Raw genomic sequence first — 17,136 nt, 5'->3', positions numbered from 1 at the left:
TTCTCCCTCTCCCACTCTCCCTGCTTGTGTTCCCTCTCTCGCTGTCTCTCACTCTGTTAAAAAATAAAAAAAATCTTTAAAAAAAAAATTTTTTTTTTTAAGATTGCCTTATTGGAATAATTGGAATAGTAAATAAGGGAATTTGTAACAAATACTAATTTAGTAGCATGTCTGATTTTAGGTGAAGATTCAGTTGAACTCTTGCCAATTTGATGGGCTGGACAAGTTTCTTCTTTCTATAATCAATAATTCCATGAACATTCAAAAATCTGTAACTTCCTGTTGTCATTTCCAGGAAATACATGAAATCTTTCCTTATTGCTGTTAGAATGTTCTGTGCTTGAAGAGGGCATAGGTGATACACCTGACAATGGGAAGAGAAGATGTTTTGGGAATGCCATCTGCCAGAATTGTGGGCAACAGGAATGAAGAGTCAGAAAACATCTTTCCTGATGTTTTTTATTTTCCTTATACTCTTAAGGCAAGGAAATAGCTTTTTTGTTAACAAACTGAATGATTAAGGGCATGTGAACTTTTTCTTCACCTCTCAGAAGCCCTTGATCTCTATAGAATAGGTTTGGTAGGAAAATGAATAAATTATTTTCCTGGTGAATTTGATGTTTTGGGAATAAAGTGCGCTCAGAATCATTGTCTCCTGCTGCAGAATATTAGAGAGAAATAAGACAGCTAAGTTGTATTGCATCAGAATAGAAGAATTGGAATTTATTTCAGTATGTCAGAGGCTCCTGGATTTAATGTAATTAGTGGCCTTGGCCTCCTGTTTGCATTCAATAAGGAATATATAAGTTGATAACAAATTTGAACAGAGGCAGTTGTACTGTTGAGATTTGTCTGCTATGTTCGAGCTTGTCACTGAGGAAATGGCTTCGTTGAGATTCTAAAGTGTCACTGAAAAGAATTTGAGACCTTGGTATGTTGTATCCTGTGTAATAAGTGTGGCCAGCCCCATTTGGGGGCAAATACTGGCCTTCATGTTCTTAGACTAAATTGTTTTCAACTAAAAATGAAATAAATCTATTGCATCTGAATGTAATACTTGTCATTGAGAAAACAGTGATTGTTGGATTTCATGGTTGTCAGTTCTAAGAGCATTCAGTAGTGTGGTTGTCTTTGGAAATTTGAGAACCATTTATCTTTGTACATGGGCTTCTAAAAATTGAATTTTACTGCCTGTGAAAAGTATTGTTGGTCTAGGATTTGAAAGACCTGAATCCTAAGTCCACTCTAATTACTCACTAACCAGGAACATTGTGCAAATCACTTCATCAGCCTGGGCCAGCATCCTTAGGGGTTCAAGAGAAATCTTACATGAAAAAAAAAAAAAAACACAACTTACTTTATATAGAGATATATATAGATACAGATACATATAGATAAATCTTACATGAGTTTTTGTTGATTATTGTAACTATCAAGTTAGGTAGAGCTCACAAATCTACTAGGCACTACAATATGAATAGGTTCTTAGAATTTTCTCATGTGTTGGCATCTCATGTTTCTTTCAACCTTTTGCTTTTATCCTCTACTAATTTATACGTTTTTTTTTTCCCCATTACAGTACTCTTGTCCATCTGTTCTCTGTTGTGTGATCCCAATCCAGATGATCCTTTAGTGCCTGAGATTGCTCGGATCTACAAAACAGATAGAGAAAAGTAAGTACGACTAGAAAAGTACCTATGGTGGGATGCAGAGGTTTGTGTCTCAGATCTTAACTCAGGGCTGAGTATGGGTCAGATACTTAAAATGAAGTTCTGGTATACTCACCTGGGGACAGAAAGAGTGTTTGCATCGGATATCATTATAAGTTGAGGATGCTGATCTTATTTCTAATTTTTTCAAATGACTCCCACTGTCGAAAAAACTCTATAGTGTATTTTTTAAGAGCCTTATGTCTTTTGCTTGGCTTTTGACATTAAAGCATTTTGCATCAAGAGCCCATCTGTCTTTGGTGTAGGTATTTGTAAATTAATGGGAATTGATTTTCTGCCATTTGGCATAATCTAAGAAGAAAGGGAGTGAATGCAACAAGACATGAAAGCCCCAAATTTCCTTTAAAAACAAAACTTAAGGTAGAATTTACATATTTTAGAATTGTACTATGAATTATTGAAGAGTGGTCAGGATATCGAAAAAGATAGTAACTGAAAGTGTTCTAATTTTTTAATTTTGTGTATTATTCGTTAAGACTATAGGAGAAAATAGGTGGGAGAGAGTGGATAATTTTCTAAAGTTAAAATATAAAGGATTAAGAATTACTTGAATTCTGTTGGATTAGAGAGGCTTATAGATGGTATGTTTTTATTTTTTATTATTTTTACTTTTTTTAAGTTTTTATTTAAGTAATTGCTATACCCAGCGTAGGGCTTGAACTCACAACCTCGAGATCAAGAGTTACATGCTCTTCTGACTGAGCCAGCCAGGCACCCCTAGATAGTATATTTTTAAATGGAGCTACACCAAGAGTGGGGGATTGGAACAGCAATTGGTTCTTAGTTTAGTTTTGTCTGTGTTTAGCTCTGAATAGTATCTATAGTCCTGTATTTCTGGCTGCATTCAGAATAAAATTAGATCATACTTTTTTCTATTTGTGTATACATTCACAAAAAAATTTTTCTAAGATTTAAAAATTTATTTTATTTTATTTTTTTAAAGATTTTATTTATTAGAGAGAGAGCAGGAGCGGGGTGAGAGGCAGGGGGAGAAGCAGACTCCCCACTGAGCGGTAAGCATGATGCGGGGCTAGATCATGGGACTCCAGGATCATGACCTGAACTGAAGTCAGACACTTAACTGACTGATCCACCCAGGCGCCCCTTAAAAAAATTTTTTAAAGTAATCTCTACACCCAACATGGGGCTTGAACTCACAACCCTGAGATTAAGAGTCGCATGCTCTGCCAACTGAGCCAGCCAGATGCCCCACACAAATTTTTTGATGAGAGAACCATTTTGTCCAATATCTAGGTGAGCATGAATGCCTTCCAAAAGGCATTTCCCAAGTCATTTGCTTATTAGAAATTTAGAAAGAGGGGCACCTGGGTGGCTTAGTCAGTTAAGCGTCCCACTCTTGATTTCGGCTCAGGTCATGATCTCAGGGTCGTGGGATCAAGCCCCGCGTCTGACTCTGCCCTCAGCACAGAGTCTACTTGTCCCTCTTCCTCTGCTTTCCCCCACACACTCTCGCACTCTCGGTCTCTCTTTTTCTCTCACTCAAATAAATAAATAAGAAGGCTTTGCTTGAATAGTACTAGTTATTCCCCTCAAGTTTCAGATGGGATAATGAATGAAATCTGTTGCTTTCTGACTGACTCCTCACCTGTGTTAAGCCAAGCTTCTCTTTGTGTGTACAGGTACAACAGAATAGCTCGGGAATGGACTCAGAAGTATGCGATGTAATTAAAGAAATTATTGGATAACCTCTACAAATAAAGATAGGGGAACTCTGAAAGAGAAAGTCCTTTTGATTTCCATTTGACTGCTTTCTATGAGCCCACGCCTCATCTTCCCCTGTGCACATGTTTACCTGATACAGCAGTGCTGCGTGTTGTACATACTTGGAACAACAAACTAGAAATACTGTACTTCTGTACCAACATTGCCTCCTAGCAGAGAAGTGTGTGTGTGACAAGCCAGTTCTCCAGGCGTAACCTAGGTGTGAGACTAAAAGTTTTCCTTATTGACTTAAATTTGGATAACGGCAAGGTGAGGGGTGGTGGGTATGGTGTGTGCTTGGATGGGGAAGAAAAGCTCCACTGACCTGTAGGAGATTGTTTTTAAGTGGAATCCTTTTAAACTCAGAACAGTTATGAAAAGCAAGGTGAAGAACACGAAGCTGTTTCTGTATTCATTTTTTTTCCGAAGGACCTACGTCTTAGGTGAAAGTTATGACCAACCAGATTAAACTCTACCCACATCCTGTATTTTAAGGTCTAAGTTTAACTGGTCAACATTTAAATGGATTGGAGCTATTAGTACATAAAGTGTGATGGGCTTTGGTCCCACATCTTTTGCATCTCCCCACCCTTCAACCTTTGTCCTTTCAGCCCCTTTTTCTCTTCCACATTCTTTGGTTTGTATGTGGTTTCTCAGTTAATACATAGCTAATAGCTCTTATTTTTCTTATGTTTTTAACTGCTTAGGTCTATCTGGATGTAAGGGTGAAAATTCATTTGATGGAAATACTTGTGTATATTTAAAGACCCAATTGCTCCTCTGGAGCTTGTACGTTCAAGAATGATTAATCTGTGTAATAAACTGATTACTACAGTCATTACATATAATTTTGTGTGAATAGGCTTTTTGATTTTAAGAACTTTGTCTAGCAGAGATTAGTGGTGGGTTTTCCCCCCAGTACCTAAAATGTTTTCATTTATACTGGTTGCATTTCAAAATCATGAAACAATTCCAGTTTACATAGTCAAAAGGATATCTTGAAAGTAATTTTACTGAACAAGATAAGGGCATAAGCTTAAAAGCATTTCCATGAAACTTACATGTGCAGTATTCCAGGAACATGACTGTTAAACTAAATAAGAAATCTGCTTTATTAATGAAACTAAGCTGCATTTCACCAAAACCTTGTGACATTCCCTTGGTACATAGGACATAAAACAAAGGCATTGCTATTTGGTAAGTTAAGCTTCTGTGATTGTGATTGTAAAAGAGCAACATTGACCAAACCTGGGAAACATGAGCACAGTCTTGTATTGGAGAGTCTACATAATTACTTTGCACTGACATTGCAGGATATTCATCCTATTTTAAATTGTACTGTATGTGGCTTTTGAAGTCTTCCCTTGACTCTAGTAAATTGTAGTTTGAAACTTGTAAACAACTGTGTTTGCCAGAAACATCGTTCATGTGAACTAGGCAAGTTACCTTTTTTTCCCTCCTTCTCCTAATCTAATTGTAAACCAGGCCAGCCTGAAGGCCATGGCTGATGCTCTCTAGCCATCAGGTTCTTTCAAATGCATCTTTACACTCTTGCACAAAAATTGAGGAATAAATGTCCACTGCTTTTGGTTTTAAACTTGTTTAACTTGTCTTATCTCTCAGTGTCACTGTCCCTCCATCTCGGAACTAAGGAGTGCTATAACCTGAAACCTCTAACTGCTGCTTCGCTGATGGCTACTTACTAGCATTTCTAGCATTCTTGACCTTGCAGAGAAGGTTTGACTGTTAACAGGTGTGGGGAAAGGAGTTAGAATTGAGCTCTAACCTAGAATTACCCTGTATTGTCAGTATCATGGGCAGATGGGAATTCATCAGTTTTGGACTTGCTATTAACTAGACTGGTAACTGAGGTCAGTTGCACAGATCCTGAAAGCCCGCTCTTTGTCATCTTAGAGAGTGTAGCTAGCACATTACCAATGATTAGATCATAATGTAGATACTTTCACAGGAGTGCTCTTAAGTATTTTTAAGTGCTAAATAAAAGCCGTCATAGTGGGGTATAGGTGCCAAATGAAAGGGTTTGAATGGTCACAAACACTATCAGGCTCTTGAATGCAGTTTGGTTTTGCGTATTTGGATATAGAGCATATTTGTTCCAGTCTGCATGCATATGCCTTGGCCAGAACAAAGGCTCAGTGAGGGAGGCCACATTTCCCACTCATGAAGAAAAGTGTGTTAATCCGGGATGGTTCTCATCTGGGATCACATTGCTTTTTTACGGGAATGTTTCTGGCTTTATCACATGTGAAAGCTTATTTGCAGTAACCTTGATAATCTTGGTGAGGCAGTGGTTACCAGGTATCAATATTGGAATATATTGCTTTGCCTCTTAATTCTTAACATGGAGTGTTGAGACAAGTTAGAGCTGGAGCAGTCCCTTTTGGTTACATGATTTCAGATACTTGCATGCTCTGTTGGCTAGTGGTTAAAGGTTAGCATTGTCCTGGTGGTTTTTACACTTTGGATAATACATAGACTTGGAAGGAGGGTTCTTAGGTTAGGGAATGGCAGGGAGGTATGTAGAGAGAAGGATATGATAGTGGTCAGAGTGAAGGGACCGTGTCCTCTGCCCTGACCTAGCAATGGAGGCATTCCTTTCCCACTTCCATTGTCTACAATATTCCACTTTTTGAGTCATTCCTCTTTGCCTCAACAGGTTATTTTGAGCCTTAGGTAGAGAAATGAGTTATTTCCAAATTACAGTTGGAATGCCTTTAAACCGTCCCTTGTCTGCAATTAAGGTGAAACTGGCTTTTGTCTCAGTCTGCTGTATGATCCCTCCTAACACCGAATAGCTTTAATAGAAGAACTTTAGTTCCTGGGTCTTCTGAATCATGACCATATCTTTCCTTCCTTCCTACTCAGGAATAAGCATCTTTATTACCCTGCAGAAAATTGTCACTAGTGTTAAGGACCCATCTCCTTTTAATTCTCTTTGTGAAACACTTTATTTCAAGTGATGGGCTATTTTGATGGGTGTGCGGTTATACAAGAGAAAGATTTTTTTTTTTTTTAAGATTTTATTTATTAGACAGAGACACAGCGAGAGAGGGAACACAGGGAGAGTGGGAGAAACAGGCTTCCCGAGGAGCAGGGAGCCCGATGCGGGGCTTGATCCGAGGACCCTGGGATCATGACCTGAGCCGAAGGCAGACACCTAACGACTGAGCCACCCAGGTGCCCCAAGAAAGTAGATTTTTAATAGAAAATAACTGAAGGTAGCAAACTTCCCAAGTATATGTTCTTATATGTCCAAGAAGAGAAAATAAATTTCCTTTGGGGTGCTTCTGGAGCCTTTTTCCTATTTAATTTTATCTTATGTTGTGCACACACTTAGATGAATGTGGCTGTGAGTTCTCTGTGCCCCATAAAAACCTGCCTTAAAAGCCTTAAAAGCCCAAGCTGCTACATAGTTGGTATTCAGGCTCCTCTGAATATTTCCAGGCCAATTCCTGGGATGGGCCAGTTCCTGGGACTGGCTGTGGGATCACTTTGTCATGTTTAATATTCATTTTTGCCATATTTTCCCTTAGTTGATATGAGTGGAAAACTCAAAGGTTGGACTCTCGAAACCCTTAAAGCCTTGGGCCTTAGTGGCTCAATGTATAACATGATCACCAACCAGCTTTGGCCTTTCTCAGTGACTGCTCCTGGGCTGGTTGAGTCAGAGTTAGACAATTTTTGTGACAAATGGTCACTTCTCATCTTTGAATTATTTGTGGAGAGCGGCACCTGATTAGAGGCAGAGTATAATCTGCCTCTTAACACATGTAAAACTGTATGAATATCTTAGCACCAAGAGAGCCGCTTAATAGTTTTTAATTGAGTGGGATTTATTTGTTTTTAACCTCCTGTGTAAGTTGCTATTCGTAGAACGGCCTTTTCCAGGGCTGGGGATCCTGAGTGCCCAGAGTAAGCTGCCAGTGACTGCTGTCCAGGAAGAGCAGCGCCAGCCTTGATGAATATGCTCTGCTCCTTTCCAGACTTCTAAGGATATTAGGGGAAGTAGCTACCATTTTCTCAGGCACCTCTCTCCTTGCTTTGAGCTACTTGTTCTCCTATTTGAACGTCTTCCTAAGTACTTAAAAATCTTGACTCTTAAAAGGTATTCCCCTGACCTAAATTGTAGGGCCTCTAGTGAATGAGAGTGAGTAGGGAAGGTTTAGTTTTCCTGACCATAGGATCAACTGCTCCCCCAAATTGTGCTTTCTCAGCTTTTAAATTTTCCATAGGAAGTAAAGTTAACTTTGGAAGCTCCAAAGCTCCTTGGGCCCCCTTACTTGGAGGTTTCTAGAAATAGCTCCCAAATACAATCTGACATTTGAGCTTCAGAATCAGCACCATCTCATGGGTGAGAGAGACGTGCCATGCTTGTGGTAGTTGGCAAAAGCTAGGCTATCTACTGGACTGCGGGGGTGTCTGGAGCTTCCCCCAGCTAAATAAGGAGCAATACTGTTTAGGTCCTTCTGGGCAGTTTCCCCAGTCAGCACCTGCTACCATCTTTGAAAGGTGTGGCTGCTTGCAGGGTGTTGCACTGAGAGTTACGGGAACCTGGCCTGGTTAAAGAGGGCATCCAGGATTTCCAGTCACCTGTTCCCCTGTGATGGAACCAAGGCTTTCTCAGACCTGCCAGATAAATGGAGCTTTTCTAGAATTACGGCCCCAGGCCATCTCATCTTGGTCCTCTTTTGGAGGAAACAAGAAGAGGGCATAAGAGAAGGGGTGAAGAGAGGTTCTGGTGCATTGTAACAGGTTATGGGGCAGGTACTCTTTCCATGAGGGTGGGTTCAACCTCTAAGTTGGATAGAAAGGGCACTTCTTTTGAAGTTTAGGATATAAATTTTGTGGAGGTGGGGGGCAGGATTCCTTTGTGATTTCTCCTCTGACACACTGTCCCTGCTTATCCTGCCCGCCTGCCACCCTCTAACTTTAGGTGACAGTTGGATGGGTTTAAATTTCTGTGCCCACAGATGGAGGAGGTGACTAAAATGCATTTGCTTGGGTAAGGAGTGAGTTGGTATCTGAGTGGATGCTAGTGCCTGAGTGGCCAGCAGAGGGCAGCGGTGACCCACGGCTGTGACAACTGAGAGGCGGGTGGTCAGTAAATCTGCTTGGACAGAACCTGAGAGGGGCTTTTGTTGGGGTGGGGAGGCCTCTTTGGGCTTGGCTTTGTTCACAGTTTATGCAGAACTGGATGGGCCAGTGCCTAGCTCAGTCAGGCTCCATCATAGCCTTAATCACAGTGAGGGAACAGGGCCCAAGGCCTGCCAGAAGTGTCAAGCTACCAGCTCCTCTCTATCCTTCCCATTGGTATAGTAGCCATATCCCTGGGTTGTGGACAGATGAGTAAGGTCTAAGCCATGGCCTTTGCCCTTTGCCCACCTGGCTACAGGTTGCATGGGGGCAAAGGCCTGTCCATCACTTCATATGAATAAGGAGATCTCATATTTTTTGGCAGCTCTCTGCCTGGTGCCCACTGTTGCCTTTCCCCAGAGGCAGGCAGTCCCTGTCACCCTGGCCAAGCAGCCCAGTCTCATTTACCTGCTCACCTACTCTGGGCAACTAGGACATAGTTTTTCATACCCTGAGGGATGGAGGCCTGGACACAGGAGAAACAGGGCTGTCTTGTCTTACCTTGTCCTTTTTATCCTTTTTAATTTCTCTTGTTTTTTGGGGCTCCAGACTCCCCAGTCTTCCATCCCAACAGCTGTGAGCCTCCAGGGCCACTACCCGGAAGCCAGCTGCCTCTTCTTGGGGAATTCTTTGAAATTCCAGTCTTGGCCATCTGGATATGCAAATATTTCCAGAATTGCTGAACCTCCAAGTGGCTACACCCCAGGCAGAGTTGTGAGAATTAACCACCACTATCCCCAGATGGGGGAAACTGCCTAGGGGTTGTTGGTGCCTGGAACCCAGGTTTTCACCTACTGAGAAACCCACTGTAAGGGTGGGGGAGAGAGAGGAGTCTTGATGGCTCCCCAGGTCCTGCTCTAGTTCCTAACTATGTAAGGAATTTTGCATTCAAAGGAGGAATTGGGAGACCCCTGGGGTCCCTTTCTGGAGAGTGAGGTTCTGGGCCTAAGAAAGTCCCCAGAATAAGGACTGAAGCCTTGGGTCTATACTGGCCAGAGGGGTGGGGGCTACCTGCAAGGAAAGCTCCTGATTTCCTACCAGGCCAGACCCAGGCAATAGAGCTGAACTTAGGCAACCCAGAGTAGGGCCAGCAGCCTGGCCCCCAGAATGCCTCGCTCTCCCCCAGGCCTCCCCCTGGGGCTGGTTATCTGGCTGCAGCAGGAGGAATGTGTGCTCTGAGTGGGGAAGGCGGGGGCTCAGGGTCAGGGCGGAAACCTGGGAATGTGGACTCCCTGCCTGCCCCTGTCCCTGTTGGAGGGAGGGAGCCATGGAGAATGTGGCTGACAGGCCCCAGGCGTGGGAGAGTGTAGGTCTGCTTGTGTATGTGAATATGTGCAGGAGGGGGCTGCCCATGTGTGTATGAACTTGTGAGAGAATTGTGAGCAGGGACATTCCTTAGTGTTTATGCATATGGGTGTGAGCCTAAGCTGTGTAGCCTTTGAGAAACAGGAGTCAAATCTGTGTTTGAATCACAGGCCATGACTTTTCAGTTGTATATTCTTGGGCAACTAGTTTTTCTCTCCTTTGCTTGGTTTTCTCATCTAGAAAATGAGCAGTTGGCCTCCAACCTGGCCCTTAGGCAATGCTTGGTGGAAAATGGCCTTACCAAGTTGAAGGCTATGGGTTTTGGGTGTTTATGGGTTCTCAAGGAGGGGTATGCATGGACAATGGGACATCTTTCCTGGATTTCTGTACAAGCCAGACATTTTCCCCTCTTTGAGCAGGGTCTGCTCCTGGGACACCCAGGGACTTGGGGTGGGCTGTGCGGGCCTCTTTGGGGCCCACAGCTCACACACCACTTAGCAAGGCCTGTAAAAATGTACCAGTAAACAGAATGGGTAGACTTGGATAGACATGCCTGGCCAGCCTGTGTGTCCCTGCCCAGGGTTTGTCCCTCTACTTCTCTTGGGGGTCAAAAAGGGAGTCCAACTACCCGTCTGGTGAATAAAAGCCTAGAGAGGTGGTGGGAGGTGTTGCCCCCAGCCACCTGGGAGTGGGAGGTCCTGTGGAAGGAGGCCAGATCTCTGCCAGGTGTTTCGCAGCCCTACCTGAAGGATGAGGGTGAGGGGTGATTATAGATTTGCACACAGCCCAGGATCCCTAGTTTCCCCCATCCTAGGTCAGAGGCTACCTAGTAGTCCTACAACTCTCTCCCTAAAGAGTATGTGCACGCACGCACGCACGCACACAAGAGGATATATGCATGTATATGTGCTTGTACACACACGGGATTTGGGGGTCACGAGGTTATTGGAGTCTGCAGACAGAACTTGGGATCCTAGCACAGAGAGGTTAGGGAATTAGCCAAGGCCACACAGCTGGGCAAAACTAGGGAGGGAATGTTGGGAGTCTTTCTGGGTAGAACCTTTAGGGGGAGCTCCCTGGCTGCAAGGGATTCTTGAAAGCCCCTGGGAGGGCCCAGGCTTTCACTGGAGGAAGTGAGGGCTACAGCCCAGCTGGCCCTATACTGGAACCACAGGAGTGGCCTATAAGGGTGTGTTGAAGGAATGACAGATCTTGGCCCTGCTCCCACACACATGCACTGCTGGGAATGGGGGTTGAAATTGCTGAGATCAGTGGCCAGCCCTGTTTCCTGCTTTGGATTTGGAGTAGAGAGGGCTTTTCCGAGGGCTCTGGAACTGATGTCTCAGTTTCTGTATGGGGAAATGGAGGAATGGAGAAATGGATTGATTAGGGATGGACCTCAAGGAGCTTATGTAAGAGGTCTGGGACCCTGTGTAACTGAGTGGATCACTGCTGGGTGGGGGGTTCTTTGTGTTCTACAACTTTGTGAGAGTGACAGGAAATGGGGCCAGTAGCTATATACTAGTTGAGTTGCACCTGGTGAGAGATTGGGGGTGGTTTCCCTGCCAAAGCCCCAGAGCGTGTGGCAGGCCTGGCTCTCTAGTAGGGGAAGTGATAATGTGTGGCCCCTGTTGTGACTGAGTGTAGCAGTGTTAGTTGTGTTTGTGACACTTGAGTGGTGTTTCCCAGGTGTGTGTAATGGCAGAACAAGTTTGGTTGCTGGGGTGAATCAGGTTCCTGGAGAGGAATGGACCTATCTGGAGAGCGTGAGATACTATTAAATAGTTACAGTCATTATATTGATAGGCCATACTCGTCACTGTTAATGCTCCTAGGACCCTCTTTGTTTCGAGTGCTCACGCCGTGCCTGGCCCCGTGCTTTGCGCTCACCTGGCAGTAGTGCCGCTCGTCCTGTCCGAGCCCTGTGAGTTCATGCTGTTTGGCCTGTGCCCCATTATACTCACGTTTGGGGGTGTGACGTAGCTGCGTCTGTGTCTTACTTGCCGAGGTGCCACTTGTAGTGCTGTGTGGCCTCGTTACGTGCTCGGGCTCTCGACCCCGTTCTGTTGCCAGGATGGGTTGTTGCATAGAATGACACCCAGTTTGACAGCGTTCTTCGAGGTGGTGGTGAAGACATATAATTTGGCTGTGTGACTTTTTTGCTTTGTTGTGTGACTTTGTTGTGCAGCCAGAATATGTAACTCCCTCCTGTTGCCTGGTTTGAGACCAGCAAGTGGAATGGATGACTCATTTTGTGTCCTAGTGATATTGTGGGTGTCTAGTGTAGGGTCATAGGTTGTGGTGGTGGGAGGGCCTGTTGTGGCAGGGTGAACTGGTGGTACGATGGTGTGACTGACTCTGTGGTTGTTATGTATCTGTGACACTATTGTGCGTGTCCAAAGGAACCATTTGTTTGACCCCGTTGTGTTGAGACTTGTGGCACAAACTGTTGTGTGGTGTAACTCCCGTGTAGTGAGTGTGCCTCCTTTGTGGTGGCAGTGGCCCTTAGTGGTGGTTGCCTGTACGGATTGTGTGTCCGTGTGACCCCTCTGTGCCGCTGTCCCCCTGAGCAGGTCTGTGTGTTGTTTGACCTCGGTGCGGATGCCCCCACCTCCGCCGGCCCCGCCGCCCCTCCCCCACGCCGTCCGCCAGCGCCGCTCGGCGATCGATCGCCATTGATTGTCCCTGACGAGCTGCTCCACTTTCCAGCCAATGTCAGGAGGGGGGATCTCCGCCGCCCTGGCGGTGTCATTTCCACACACTCCCTGGGCTGCCGCCAGCGCGGGCGCCGCCAAGAGCCGGCCTGGATCGCCTGGAGCGCGGACCGGACCGCCCACACCTTGCCAGGACGCCCCCGACGGGGCGGCCCAACCCCCCCAGCTGCCGAGCCTGTGGCCCTGCACCCAGGCCCCCCACTCCCCGGGTGGGTGGATGGTGTCACTGCAGGAGTTTGAGCTGAGCCCGAGGAAAAGGAGGAGGGGGGCCCAGTCGGTGCGGGGCGGGGGGGGGGGGGGGGCACGGCCGTTTCCTGAGGGGCGGAGGCGCCGGCGGGCCAACTTTGCCGGGGCCCAAACAGATGCTAATGATTTTCCGGGAGGCGCCGGTTATCTCTGGCCCCAGCCAGCCGGCCAGCGCTGCCCAGGCACAGACACCTCCCCACCCTCCCTCTCACCCCCAAGAGACCCACCAAATGACCGCTTGGACACTGGGGGTCGTAGACTCTTTGAGGAGCCCCCAGAACTCTGGCTGTGGGGTAATGCTTGCTCCCTGTCCACCCAGGACGTTACTATACATTCTTATGAACCCTTTCCCAAAGCCGCTTTTCCAAGCAGGGGAAAGTAAGGCTCAGAGAAACCCTCCCCAAGGTCACACGGACCTAGCAGCTGCTCAGCTGAGTGGGTTACCCTCTCTTAGAGCCACCCTGTTGGGGACTCGACAGTCCCTCATCACCCAGGGGCTGAGCCAGTTTCCAGGCTCCCCGGTGGAAGTGCTGACGTGGCTCTGGGCAGCTGTCTGGGGCCGGGAAGCAGGGCAGATGTCACAGAGCCCAGGGGAGGAGGCGGCTCCGCGGGGAGGGCCAGGAGGGGGAGGGCAGGCAGGGCCTCTAGCCTGGCCAGACACGCCTCCTCCCCCTAGGCCTGGCTGTCTGTCTGGGGCTGGGGCACAGCCATGGGCCTGGCTGACCCGCCTCCAAGTCTAGCTCCAGGTCCTCTGTGTGGCTGTTGACAAGTGCTGCAACCTCTCTGGGCCTCGTCCTCTCCTGTCAGAGCATAACAGCACCTGCTTTGGGCGGGTGTGAGCCTCATACGAAAGCAAAGGTGTGCAAAGCCTCCAATCCAGTGCTGGGCACACTGTTCCTGCTCAATAAAAGTCAGCTATTATTGTTGTTGTTGTCTTTGCAAGTGGGAATTCAGTGTGTCCAAAGGCAAAACTGAGTCCTGAGGGTGCCAGCTGGCTTCAGAGGTCATTCCAGCCAGCCTCCTGCCTTGCTGCCCCCGGCCCTCTGCATTTCTCATGCCTGTCTAGCTTTGTTCCTTCTTACTGAAGTGTCAGCCCCCCTCAGCTCTGCCTGCTGCCAAGCTGCCCCCACTCCCTCTTGTTGGTGTGGTTCCCTCCTATCTGGCCGCCACATTGGGTCCCTCAAACAGCACAGCCCCCTGGGAACAGCAATCGATGGGGCGGAACAGCCTCCCTGACAGATGGACCCACGGAGGCTGGGCTGCTTCAGCAGAGCTCCCTAGGAAACCAGAGATAGGAGCTGAGCCACCATGGCTGCCTCCTAAATAGAAATGAGAGGGAGCGGGGAGATGAGGAGGAGGCCAGAGCTTCCAACCAGCTCCAGACTGGGCCAGGCCTCCGGGAACAGGCTTGGAGGGGCAGGGCAGCCCCTATGCTTTGTCATAGGCCCAGAATCCTCTTGGGGAGAGGGCCCTGTGGAGCTTACCTGGTAGGTGGGATGTGTCTGAGTCCCCCTTCATGGGCAAGGGAAGAGTTTTTCCAGGCCCCCTATCATGGGCAACAAACCCAGAGGATGGTGGGTATGTAGGTGGACAGGCAGGAGGCTAACCACCATTCCTCAGGCCACAAGGGGCTTTTAAAGCCAGAATGGCAGAAGTACCTTCTCTCCGGGGGGGGGGGGGGGGGGGGGGGAGGTGATAAGCCTTGACCTCAGAGAGAGAGAGAGAGGTGTGTGTGTGTGTGTGTGTGTGTGTGTGTGTGTGTGTGTGTAGAATGACTCCTGACTCCTGCCTCCTACCAGGCTCCCAGTTTAGTTGGGGAGGGTCTTTCCAGGGTTTTTTCAACCTCAGCACTATTGACATTTTGGGCCATTTAATTCTTTGTCCCATACATTGTAGGATGTTTAGCAGCATCCCTGGTCTCTACCCATTAAATGCTAGTAGCAGTGGTTGTGACAACCAAAAATGTCTCCAGACATTGTCCAATGTCCCCTGGGAAGCAGAATCAGCCCCAGCTGAGAACCACTGGTCTAACCTCAGGACCAGCCCCCTAGGTTGGAAGGGGTGGCCAAGACCCACGGGGATGCCAGAGATCCTCTGCAGTAGTGGAAGGGGAGGTTTCCAAAACGGCTTTGTCCCCAGCTGTCTCAGGCCCAGGAGGGTGGGAGACACCACCCCCCTCCATGGCCCTAACTGCCAGGTTGGAGGGAACCATGCTCGCTTGAGATGGCAGGGCTGTTGGCGTCACTGCTCAGCTGCGCCAGGCTTCATGCCAACACCTCACTGCTGAGACTACACAGCATGGGGGCGGGGGAGCGGGTGCGGTCATGGGGGGTACTCAGGCTGCCTGGGCAGCCTTCTGTCCAGCCAGTTTGAGATGGGGGGAGCCAGTTTGGATGATCAGCCTCCTCCCTTCCCTTCCCTTGGTGTCCTGGCAATGTCTCTGCTGCCTCCTTGTAGGCTGGTGTTGGGCTGGGGGTGGGGCTGGCAGGCCTCAGAGCCCGTGGGGGCTACTGCCTGGAGTAGGAGGATTGTGGACACAAGTCCAGCGGGCCCAGCCAGCTGACAGCTGGTCCACCTGAGTGCTGAGCAGGCCCCTCCAGGAAAGGGAGGGAGGAAGGCTCTGTGGGCTGGCTAAATGGTGCCTGAGTCTCCCAACCCACAGGCCCTAGAGCCAGACAACTGGGGAGGGGGCTCCCTCTGGAGTCATCTTCTTCCTGCACAAGCAGGCAGGCAGACAGGCAGACAGGCCTTGAGGTGAGGGAAAGTTCTCTGGCGCAGTCTCACTGCTGGGAAGTCCCTACTTATGTCTAACCTACTTCCTTTCCTCCTATAGCATCTGCCCTATCCTGGAGTGTGTGCTCTGGGCCCGGCAGAATAAGAGTCCAACATTTTGGGTTCTCTGGCCGGCATGTGTCCTTATTCCCAGGGAAGAGAACCCTTACCTGTGGGGAAAATTTCATTCAGAATACAAGTCAGTGGGTCCTTGTGTGGGTAGAAGAGGGTGCCTAAGTGGGCACGGCAGAGGGGATGGAGAGAGGCATTGGTGCCAGTTGACATACCAAGGCCCACAGAGAGCAAGGCTTCCCCAAGGCACACTGAACCCAACACCAGCCTAGGGGGTCCCGGAGTGGGGAGGAGGAAGTGGCTGGGAGAGGGGCAGTGCCTTTGTAACCAGAGATGACCCAGGCGGGCTGAGGTGGCAGCTTGGGGCTGGGGTTTAAAATAGCGCCTCGGCCTGGCCAGGATCGGGTTCGGGTCACCCACAAGGCAGCGTGGCCACAACCATCCAGCTCGGGTTTCTTGCCTTTCTTGATTTGATGGAGGACAGGACTACACAGGTAGATGGGCCTAAGGAAAGGGGTCCAGGCACTGCCGCAACAGTCCTGACCAGTCTGTGGCCTGTCTCCTTTCTTCTCCACACCCAACCCCGTGGGACACATCGGCCCAGCCAAATTCTGATGCCCTCCCTCCTCTTCAAAAAACATTTATCACCAGTTGGGGCCCAGGCCCTTGACAGAGCATGGAGATGAGTAAAGCCTGACCCTGTCCCAGGCCCCAGGAGTCCTGGCCCCCTGGGACTGCACAGAGGGGGAGGGTGATCAGTATTTAGCAGAGACCCTCCATGTTTCACTGAGGTCCTAGCCTCACCCTGGAAGTCCTAGGACAAGGGAAGCAAGGGGCACAATGATCCCCACAGGCTGTAAGAGAAGAGGGTTAGCCTTCAGATAAGCCTTCCATTGGAGAAATGGAGGCGGATACGATGGGGAGGGGAAAATGTCCTCTCAAAAGCTAATGATTATCCTTGAAAACTCCCAGGGCAGTTTACTCCCCCAGTGTTCCCTGGAGAGAGGGACCAAAGAGAATGACTTGTCCCCTCCCTCAAGGCAGAGAGCCCTCAGACACAAGTCTGAGAGGGCATTCTGGTCCAAGTAGGGTGTCTACTTCCTCAGGCTGACCCAGGGAATAGGAAAGGGGTCAGGAGATAGGAAGGGGGAAGTCCCCTTTTTAGTTTTTCAAAAGAAGTAGTTAGTTCTAGCCCTGCCACACCCCATAATGCCATTGGAAAGGGGGAAAGCTACCTCAAACAATGAAAAGTTCTATCTAACCAGAATCCTTTCTGCCCCACTCTCCCTTGCTAGAGTTTCTGGGCCCCTGGGGCCTGGCAGGTAGGCTTTCTCCGAGCTTTCCCTTCCTTCCGCAGCCGTGGGTTTGAGTGGGAGCAGTGACACAGGAGGCCGTTAGCTCAGGGCCCAGTCCCCTCTAAT

General features: G+C 48.1%; 1 protein-coding gene across 1 annotated transcript in view; it reads left to right on the top strand.

Annotated features, from left to right (window-relative positions):
• The window catches only part of UBE2D2 (ubiquitin conjugating enzyme E2 D2), a 56,399-nt gene extending 52,099 nt beyond the window's left edge, over window positions 1-4,300 (top strand). Inside the window, exons 6-7 of the mRNA XM_036088874.2 lie at window positions 1,580-1,673; window positions 3,371-4,300. Of these exons, the coding sequence (XP_035944767.1) occupies window positions 1,580-1,673; window positions 3,371-3,416 (140 nt within the window). The 3' untranslated portion in view covers window positions 3,417-4,300. The remainder of the gene's footprint in view (window positions 1-1,579; window positions 1,674-3,370) is intronic.
• The last annotated feature ends 12,836 nt before the right edge of the window (window positions 4,301-17,136 follow it).

This window comes from Halichoerus grypus, chromosome 2 (assembly GCF_964656455.1).
Source record: "Halichoerus grypus chromosome 2, mHalGry1.hap1.1, whole genome shotgun sequence".
Taxonomy (NCBI): Eukaryota; Metazoa; Chordata; class Mammalia; order Carnivora; family Phocidae; genus Halichoerus; species Halichoerus grypus.
This window is presented reverse-complemented; position numbering and strand designations above follow the sequence as displayed.